Source organism: Ylistrum balloti, unplaced genomic scaffold, assembly GCF_031769215.1.
Source record: "Ylistrum balloti isolate Yb309-2 unplaced genomic scaffold, AGI_CSIRO_Ybal_v1 Utg369876, whole genome shotgun sequence".
Lineage (NCBI taxonomy): Eukaryota > Metazoa > Mollusca > Bivalvia > Pectinida > Pectinidae > Ylistrum > Ylistrum balloti.
In genome coordinates, this window is record NW_026782016.1 from 1,754,286 (window position 1) to 1,765,020 (window position 10,735).

A 10,735-nucleotide genomic window follows, 5' to 3' on the forward strand; every position below is an offset into this window, starting at 1 on the left:
ATCTGTTCAATAAAATTAATTGAAATTTTCCTACAAAGGATCCATCAGTTGTTATGTGTTTTAGGATCCAACATGGGATTTTTTTCCTTCTTCTGTGAGCATTTCATTTGAAGATAAAAATCAATAGTAACTCTTTTAATTCATTCAAATCTACACCTTATTTTTTAAACGTAAAAAAAAAACAATGTGAAAGAAGTATGGGAAATGGTCCCATGCAACAACATAAAGATCCTGCCATATCTTAGATATAGGAAAAAATAATCAAAATAAATATTTGTAGAAATTAGTGACTCATGATAATACTGACACAAAATTAAAGTATCTATTTGTTTTATTATAGCAGAATAATTTATGTTACATTGTCAAAATACAGTATGTTAATTATTTTCTATGAAAAGTATCGCGATTTAGGTAGTGTGACGTTGGAAGGATGAGAGTTTAGTTTGATTGTTAGCATACAGGCTGCTGAAGTTTGTGGAATACCAGGTGAACAGGGCTGTTTGACCAGCTGTATTATTTGTACAACATAGGTCTTGATTAGCTCCGTCAGGTTTAGGTAAGATCTTGGTTAGCTCACAGCACAGTCATAATTACCGTAAAAGGAGGGAGTTGGTGTTGCTTGTACATAGGGTTAAATACGGTCTCTGTCACACAGCTGACGAAGCATGCTTCTTTGGCAAAGTTAGAAGAGCCAGTGAATTATTACACTGCAGATCCGGGTTCAAGTACTGTCTAGCCTCTCCACAAGAATGTGTATTTTCCTCTATTCTTTCACATTGGTGCCCACGGTAATCTAACTGATATGTAGTGTCTCTGATTTAGATTTAGGAAATCTTGGTAAAATCTGGGGGATTGGTGTAAAAGGAGCAGGTCAGTGTGTTACATAAATGCGTTCGCTGTCACTCAGCTGACAGAGCTTAGTTCAGTTGGTAGAGACATTGAATTATCAAGAGACATGAGTTTGATTCCTGTCAAGGTATTCGGCAGGAATATGTATTTTTCTCAGTTCTTTCATTCAGTATTTCATTTCCTGTGATATAATTATAATATTTTTGTATATTCATTATTGATGAACAGTATTTACGGTGTGATGACTGTAACTCTGATATATTGATGTCTACTACCTTCAAACACCTTTTCTGAAGATTGATCCTGGCTAAATATTTCATGTACTTGAAATAAAGTGATACATGGAGATAAAGCTATACTGTATCGTAGCAGTATCCAACACCTTTTTGTTATTCTAGCAGAGTAGCATGTGATCTATTATGTTCACAAAAGGAATTCTTCACAAAAAGCCTTATTATCAAGTTGAAATTATTCTGTGTTAGAAACGATATTTATACCCTGGTGAGTGCAATTATTCTCAGTTTTTTGCCCTGACATTAGATTAAGGAGGTTATCCTGTTATCAGGCTGTTTAGTCATAGTAGAGTAATATATAAAATTCCAGTGTAATTTCCCTCCAGTGTTGAGATTTCTCATTGGTGGTATGACTGTAGATTAGGATGGTGAGTTAAACATTTGCCAATCAGAAATGCAAACCTGTCACAAATTTTCAAATAAAATTATGTTAAGTTTGTCAGTATTTCCTTATATTGATAAATCTATTGCTAATTTTCATTAAAAAAAATATTTAATCTTTTAAAATTTTCCTTATAATGATAAGAAATAAAAACGGGGAAAAGAGAACTTTTGTTCTGGATATATATTTCAGGGTTATAAATAGAATTATACCCTACCAACTTCTACTCACACTTATACACATCCTGGACGATATTTGTCGTCAATCTAACAACTTCTACTCACACTTATACACATCCTGGACGATATTTGTCATCAATCTAGTGTTGTTTCTTATGGTCGAAATTTGGGTTGACATTGAGTACCTGAAATAAGTTCCTTTTCTAGAACTCTGTGCATTCGCTCATAGTAACTGTTTTCACATATATAAAAATATACTCTTTTGAAAGATTTATTCTGTAAATATTATATTGCCATGAAACTTGTCAGGGAGAGTGTTTATGATCTTTGTCCATCATTACACCTTCCACCTACACGTCTTAAATATTTCACCAACAAATGTGTCTTCCATCGAATTGGGAGACATGTTTAGGTTGCCATGAGGTTGCAGTGGTACCTTGAGTGAAGGATTGTGTTTGTGAGCTTTATGTGGCGTGATATCTAATGAGGTTATCAGTTCTATAAGGGTGGCACTCAGTCACCTCTATACATTATATGTACACTTTATTTACATAATATTTGCTTTGTACAGGTTTGCTACCATAGTCAGATGCTTAGTTTTCACAGGAGTGTAACCAAAAGTAAATAGTATTGAACATAACTTATTTTTCAATAGCGTTTACAAAACTGGAGGTGTTTGCAGACCTTGAACACTTACAGTATATGGTAAAATATCTTCTCAGGGGATATTTGGTCATTTTCAACCTTTGTTGCTGGTTAATACACAAAAACACATATTTCAGGTTAATCATCCAACTTTCCTTTTATTTTTTCAACGTTGGCAAAAGGTCAAAACAGGGCAAAGTTAAACTGAGGCTAAGATACACCAATTCATAAATAGTTGATATTTTAAATGTAGCTTTTTTTAGTAGTAAAAACTTATTTTATCACTTTTCATGCTTAAGATACGGGGCTCAAATATGATTGCAGATTTTGTATGTCATCAATAGCAATTCAGTAGCAAAACTATGAATTCTACATTCAGCTTATTTATTGAAAATTGATGTTGCATAAAAATTTGATTGGGCACAAAATTAATATGTTTAAGGTACTGGGAACTTTCTGTCTTCGTCATTCTGAATTTTGAAATAAAATCCAACATATGTTATTATGGAAATTTTACTGATGTTTGAATTGTAGACCAAGTACAATGTCACTTTCAGCATTACTGATGGTTATTCTTTATTCTGTCATTGTGTTCATGGAGAGTCTCGGGTATCCGTGTTGTGTGCTCGTATCCTGTTCATTAACGATATTAAACTGTACACCTGTGTATTGTTAGTCTCATCTTTGTCCATTTTATATGAATTTAAAAATTTCCACACCAAATTTCCAAAAAGCTAAAATCCACTTTTTATATTCCAGTAAACATAAAGGCTCTTAAGTGTAGTTTTACCTGAGATGTGGGTTTTTGTTTGATATGTGGGTTTTTATTTTGTTCAAATTTTCTCATTTTGAATACAAAGCAAATACTGATTATCAGATCATTTGTGTCCAGGTAAGCTAAGCTTTCAAAACTGTAATAAAGATATAAACACACCTAAAATTCCTAATACCACAGAAACATACAGCTGTTACCTGTATTTCACAATGTGCAACATAAGGAACTTCATTAGCATATTTTCATATCCTGTTTATGTCCTTTACTTAGTACTAATTATATTTAATATTGTTGGTGGCTTGTACGCTACCTATTGACAGTAATTTGTACCACAAACAGTGGTAGTGACTTTTGTACCCACACAGTGGCAGTGACATGTGTACCCCACACAGTGGAAGTGACTTGTACCCCACACAGTGGTAGTGACATGTACCCCACACAGTGGTAGTGACTTGTACCCCACACAGTGGTAGTGACTTGTACCCCACACAGTGGTAGTGACATGTACCCCATACAGTGGTAGTGACTTGTACCCCACACAGTGGTAGTGACTTGTACCCCACACAGTGGTAGTGACTTGTACCCAACACAGTGGTAGTGACTTGTGTACCCCACACAGTGGTAGTGACTTGTGTACCCCACACAGTGGTAGTGACTTGTGTACCCCACACAGTGGTAGTGACTTGTAGCCCACACAGTGGTAGTGACTTGTACCCCACACAGTGGTATTGACTTGTGTACCCCACACAGTGGTAGTGACTTGTACCCCACACAGTGGTAGTGACTTTTGTACTCCACACAGTGGTAGTGACTTGTGTACTCAACACAGTGGTAGTGACTTGTACCCCACACAGTGGTAGTGACTTGTGTACCCCACACAGTGGTAGTGACTTGTACCCCACACAGTGGTAGTGACTTGTGTGTACCCCACACAGTGGTAGTGACTTGTGTACCCCACACAGTGGTAGTGACTTGTACCCCACACAGTGGTAGTGACTTGTGTACCCCACACAGTAAAAGTGACTTGTGTACCACATGATGTTGATGACTAGTATCCCACAGTGTGCTGACTATATGGAGGTAAATTACCAATATACCTGTCAGTGATACAGATTGTACAGCTGATGATAAGATAGGTAAAAGTCCATCTGAAATTCAGTTTTCTGCATATTGCATATTTACTACTTATCTACTGCCATAAAATATTCATGAAAGTGTGATTTTTTCCCATATTTTTTATGAAAATTTATCAAATGGTTGTTTGTATACATGATCATAGTCAAGCAGAGTGTTGTAGAGTACAGGTATATAATACTGGTGTAATAGCTTTGATTGTGAAGTGTGTGTTTATGATTAAAACTCCCTTTGAAAGACAGACCTGTGTTTATGGAATCAAGTTTTATGTTTTAGTATTTTGAGATAGGGATGGTCGACTGTTGTGCAGAACAATTGTTCTCTGTGTGAAAGAAATTGGTATAATTCATGCACGAAACATTAATATAGAAAATTAAATGTGCATGAAATTAAACTGAATTGACATCCATATTTTCAAATCTTTGATGGTTGAAAGTTTATTTAGATTTGATGGAGTTTCATAGGAAATTCCATTATATATATACCATGTATTGGTATCATATTCTTATGTTCAGTTATATAGACATAAATATCAAACAATGGAAAAAATCATTGCTAAACCAGAGTTTAGATCTGAACCTCGTGTGTAACCAGAGTTAAGATCTGAACCTTGTGTGTAACCAGAGTTTACATTTGAACCTTGTGTGTAACCAGAGTTTACATTTGAACCTTGTGTGTAACCAGAGTTTACATCTGAACCTTGTGTGTATCCAGAGTTTACATCTGAACCTTGTGTGTAACCAGAGTTTACATTTGAACCTTGTGTGTAACCAGAGTTTAGATCTGAACCTTGTGTGTATCCAGAGTTTAGATCTGAACCTTGTGAAATTTTGGTACAAACAGAGCTGTGTGTAGCCGTCAATCTGCCAAGTGTGGCTCCATTATTCTCCCTCCAACAAATTGGACATTAATTTAGCTGGATGTAATACAAAAGAAAACATACACGATAGTCAGACCAGAATTTGAACTTGAGACCTTCATCCGAATCTTGATGTATGCTCCAGGCTATATAGGTATCTGGTCGTTGGTGATGGTCTTCAGTTTTATTAACAGATTTTATACGAGTTGTGTTCCCAAAAATAATGACAATACAGAACTACATTGAATGTCTACTGTTACCTAGTGCTGTGATTAGCATGGACATCTTACAGCTAATTGACAACATCAGAATATTGTTAATGGTATCAGAAGGCATTGTACTATATATGATACAATACAAGTTTTAGCTTAGGGAATAGGGTGGACATTTTCCCTGTGTATGTGACCTTGTTTTGACCTTGATTTTCTGCAGAATGTAGGCAACAGAATTATTGGAAGCTTTCAAATAGCTTTGTAAAGACCTGTGACGATATCAATGTCTATGTCCAGGCCTGCCTTTGGGTGTGTAGTGTCTGTGGACAGCTAGTGTTAAGTTTCTTTGACTGGCTCTTTAAAAAAGGTCATTCTTGGAGATTGAGGAATTTCTGATAACAGAAATGAACATCTCCCTCTCAAAGCCTGACTGATGTAGGTCAAGGATATGATGGAAACCTACCTGTCAGTGATAATTGAGGAGTCACACTGCTTACCATCTTGGACTGGTAGCATTTGTGAAATATTTAGAACACATACTTGCTTCACCTAGCAGAATGTCCAGTGATTTCATGTTGTGTAGTGAAAAGGCTGCCACATTTGATTCATATATTTTCAGTTTATGTAACTCTGACAGGCATTGCATCAGATTGGTTTTGTGTTATTTTAACTTGTAACACCTTTAAGTGTAAATAAATATGTTTTACAGATGAATTTCTGATTTACGTTTACTGATAAAAAAACGAGAAGATACGAATGTTGTGATATATGTGTTATACCTGTTTCATGACTTCCATGTGTGATGTACAGGATAGATCTACTGTTAAATTCTAAAGTTTGAAAGTTTTACCTTGCCTCCATGCTTACTGTCTATATATATCTCCACAGCCAAACCTGCTATAGGTGACAATTCATCTTGATGCAATTTTTTATGACTTCAGCAGTTATCTTTCAAATTTTAATTAAATGACTACAGTAAATGTGCATATTTCAGAGATAATTTTATAATAGTGCTTTTTGGGCCAAAGATACAGTGCTAAAGCATGATTGTGAGAATAGCAGTTTGTTTGTGTCATCAATACAACTATTATTCTGATAGCACAGATTCAGAATTGTGCTTACTTGTTCATACTTCATATTGTGCTGAAATTTGATTGTGCCAAAATAAGTATATTTACAGTGTACTTACAAAGTTACAACACTATATACTGTCCATATGAATATATCCAGTTAGTACAGGATGGTTTGGTAGTACATTGTAGCTGCATTGCTGTAATACCCTGTTGTATAATTGTATTTTTCAGCTGTTTGACAATGCCATGATCAACGCAGGTCTGCTGGATGACCCCAGGACGATGGTTGGGCGTGTGAATGAGATCTTGGAGAAGGCATTATTGTGATAGAAAATCCAAGAGGAACGGACTAGGGATAGAATTCTGTGTGGTGACTCTCAACATACTCCAAGAGAACTGCTTTCTCAGACAATTTGGTGACTTTGTTGTACACTCAAGAATTACAGGAAAAATTGTTTTATTTTAGCCATTCTTGCAGGTTGATGATGGTATGAATATTCCAGTAGGGTACTGATACTTGTTAAAATACAGATATTTCTGGTCAGAGTCACGTTTAACTCCATTGTCATTCCTTTTCAATTTTTCAAAAGACACAATTTTTATTGATTTTTAAAAAAAAAGTTCTCTCACTGAATTAAGAGATATGATAACCATCCAGCTGAAGTTGATTTGAATAAAAAAAACATTAAAAAACACACACACACTCATGCACAGACACACATACTAATACATTAAACAAATATGTACTCATGAAGCATGATGTTGCCAATTTTAACTTCATACCAAGGTCAAGGTCATTGTCATAGGAACTCTATAAAAAAAATGAAAACCATTTTCTTGTAGGATGAAAAAATAGTTTTACAGCGGATATCTTTTCTCAACACACAGGACATTAAGTAGACTCATGGGAATATGTTTTTGACACCAGAATTAGTAGATTTGATTCATGAGTTTTAAGAGAAATGCTTATTTCACATGTGTTTGACCCTTGAGATTTGTGATTTGACTTCTGAAATCGCAAAATTTCAGGGGTCAACTTGATGCTCCAAAACACACACATAAAAAATCACCAAGCACTTGTGAAAATGTACTCCTGAAGCATAAAGTTTCAAAATAATTTCATATCATTTCATGTCCATTTTGACAAAAAAGTCAAAGGTCAATATGACATTATTTCAGTGTGAGGCTCTTAAATTGATATGATGTTAATAGTGATGTTTACTGGTTGTATATGTGCAAAAGGTATTAGATAAAACAGCTGATGTTGATGTTTCTAAAGACATTTGTTCGGGTTTTTAGGTATTTAACTGATAAGTGTAACGGTGAGGAAGCTTGAGTGTTAAACCATCAGTACCTGTAGAAAACTTTGATATTCTTGACAATGTAATATATAGGAAAGTTTGTCAGATGGTTATTTTTGGTAAAAAAGACCTTGACTATTAAAACCATCAGTGTTACTTTTGGATCATGAGATGTATAGGGAGGATAGTAGTATAACTGGTGATAGAAGTATTGTTGGTGAGAAACTTTCACTGGTGAACCATCAGTATTTGTGTAAAAGTTCAGTATTCTCAACCAATTAATGTGCAAGAAGGATCAACTTGCTGTGTTAACACTGAATGGAATGTAGTTTTAACTTGTGTGAGACCTGTATTTGTTTCTAGTTGATAACAATGTGTGCATTGAAATGAACAGTAGTTTAGGAGCAATTTACTGCTGCTACCAAATCAATAGTTATTTAAGACTGCATTTAGAAGAAGCGGTATCTTTCCTGGGTTAGAAAGCGCGTGGTTAATTCTGTAGAGGAGAGGTGCTAGAATGAAGTATTGACTGGAGTAGAAGGAGGCTGTCTGCTTCCATAGCAAGTCTTCATCACTGACATCCTCAAAATACACAGTAGAGAGAGTGATGTGTTAATTCACCTCCAATAAATCCATTGATTCCCTCGATATGCTGGTGTCAGCACATAGTCACATGACACATTCATGACTTATATGGAGAGATAGCCACTGATTTCATCAATAAGCAGATTAAATGTCGTATTTTCATCACATCTCTAAATAATTACTGAAGACCATGGTTTAATCGGACATTTTGAGATCCTTATTACCATGTGGACACTCTATAAACAGGAACTCCATTAAACTGACCAAAACTTAGGTCCCTTGTTTATCCATTTAAAACACATGGTTTATGTATTTACCTTTAGAGGTGGGTTATGATTGTGAAGATGACTTTCCCCCACTCAATTAAACACATAAAGATATAGTTAATATTGTACTGTGTTCAGATTTTCAAATTGTTTCATTAAATTTTTCAATCATAGCCCACATTTTAAGAAATGCTTCTGAACAAATCAGAATTTGAAGTAATAGTGAAGAATGCTGAGAAAAGAGAAAATCATCTTAAAAGAGGGCAAATTACATCACAAGAAATCACAAAGATCAGAGTTAACTTTTTACTACTATATTATTTCACGTAAGAACTTTATTCATATTTCATGAATTGTGATATCGAATTGCAAATCATTACATTTTATACATATGGACTTTCATTTGTAACTTTTCATAACATTTTTAGTATGTCGCGTGGATTATATATGAAATAAAATGAAAATAAATAAATCCTTTTGTGTCAGTTTTCATTTGATTACCTAGTGTGATTGTCTTTTTTCCTTTATTCTACTGTGATTTCACAGTATATTGTAGCTTATATAAATGTACCTGATACATGTAGTGCTTTTGGTTGTATTTCTTTTTCTATTAATTTGAACTTATTCAGACTTGGGAAGAATTTATCAGCATGTTATTATATTTATTTTATTTTACCATGGCTCCACATCGATGGTCCCAAAAACTGGACCTTAGAATCAGATTTAAAGTTTGATAAGATTTGAGAGTGTACTAGATCACCTGGTCCAAAGGACCTGTGAACTTGTGCCATGACGTGGCATCAGTTGCCCAGTGTCTGTCAACTTTTTATTATAAATCTCTATTATTCATGAACGACTGAACAGATATTAATCAAATGTGGTCAGAAGCATCCTTGGGGAAGATGACCCAAGTTTGTATAAATATCGCTTTTCTACCCCCCAAGGACCAGAGATGTGGGGCCCAAAAGGGGAAATAGAGTAAATTCTTTGAAGTCCTCCTCCTATAGGAATGAATGGATTTTGCCCAAATTTTGCCTAAAGTATTTCAGGGTGAAGGGAAATCAGTTCTGTATGCATAATGTATCCTGGTCCCCTATGGCTTAGGAGTGGGGCCCAATAGGGGAAATGTAAGTTCTACAAAATCCTTATTCAGTTCAAGGATATTTTCCAAATTTGGTCTGAAGTAAATTATATGAAATGTGAATCTGACTTCTGTTTGACCACAAAGCTTGGCCCCAATAGAGAAATTATTTGTCATATCTGAAATTCTTTACTAAATGGATATACTAGCCAGGTAAGCAATGTAGGCCCCTTGGGCCTTTTGTTCTTCAGTACCATGGATGCATCAATCAATTATTTTTCATTTCTTTTCAGTCAGTATATAAGATATTTGATAGGGCAGTTGCTTTGTTTTGACAGGCTCCTGTTGAAAAGAAATATAAAACTTGCCCTAAACGAATGGTATTTTCTTGGCAAAACACTTCACATTTGCATCACATATCTATATTTTATCTTACTGTTTAGAAGTTGATTTCTGTGTCAAGTCATAGCAAAAAGTCTTAATAGACCTTGGGTGATCTTTACCTTGTTTACGTAATCAAAAGCTCATCTAACAAGAAGCTTTATCATGGACGTTGAGTAGTATACATCTATAGATATCTGTTATGGAGATATCATTTTCATTTTATCATTTTGTGTATCGTTTTTCCATCTATCATGCAGTAGTACACCCAAGTCTAGGATCAGTGTTACATTCATTACATACACAACAGGAATAGTTTTGTCTTATACCTAAAAAATTTTGAAGTTCATTAAGGGTAAATTATTTTTAGGCCACATTATCAAACAAGTTCTGTAGACAATTCCTGTTATCGCTACACTTCTGAAAAAGTTTATGTGATCCTCTACAAATTGTCTATACATATAGTATGTCTTTTTGGTCCCTAGTTTGTCCTTACCCATCTTATGATTGATTTGACTTTCAAGATGGCCACCAGTGGATTTTGACAGGAAAATGTTTGTTACCGATAATGCTACATCACCAAATCTTTCAGAGGTGACAAGTTCAAATTTTGTTAGTCCAAAGTGATATCAAGGATGATACAAGGTGATAAGTTCAAGTTCTTGTTGGTCCTAATTGATATTAAGGATGATCCTGCCAAGGCATCCACCTTTGTTTTTG

At 34.8% G+C, this 10,735-nt stretch overlaps 1 protein-coding gene across 1 annotated transcript in view; it reads left to right on the plus strand.

The window, feature by feature from the left end:
• The window catches only part of LOC132546159 (heat shock protein 75 kDa, mitochondrial-like), a 31,176-nt gene extending 22,151 nt beyond the window's left edge, over positions 1 to 9,025 (plus strand). Inside the window, exon 18 of the mRNA XM_060209866.1 lies at positions 6,633 to 9,025. Coding sequence (XP_060065849.1) covers positions 6,633 to 6,728 — 96 coding nt within the window. The 3' untranslated portion in view covers positions 6,729 to 9,025. The remainder of the gene's footprint in view (positions 1 to 6,632) is intronic.
• Positions 9,026 to 10,735: the final 1,710 nt, after the last annotated feature.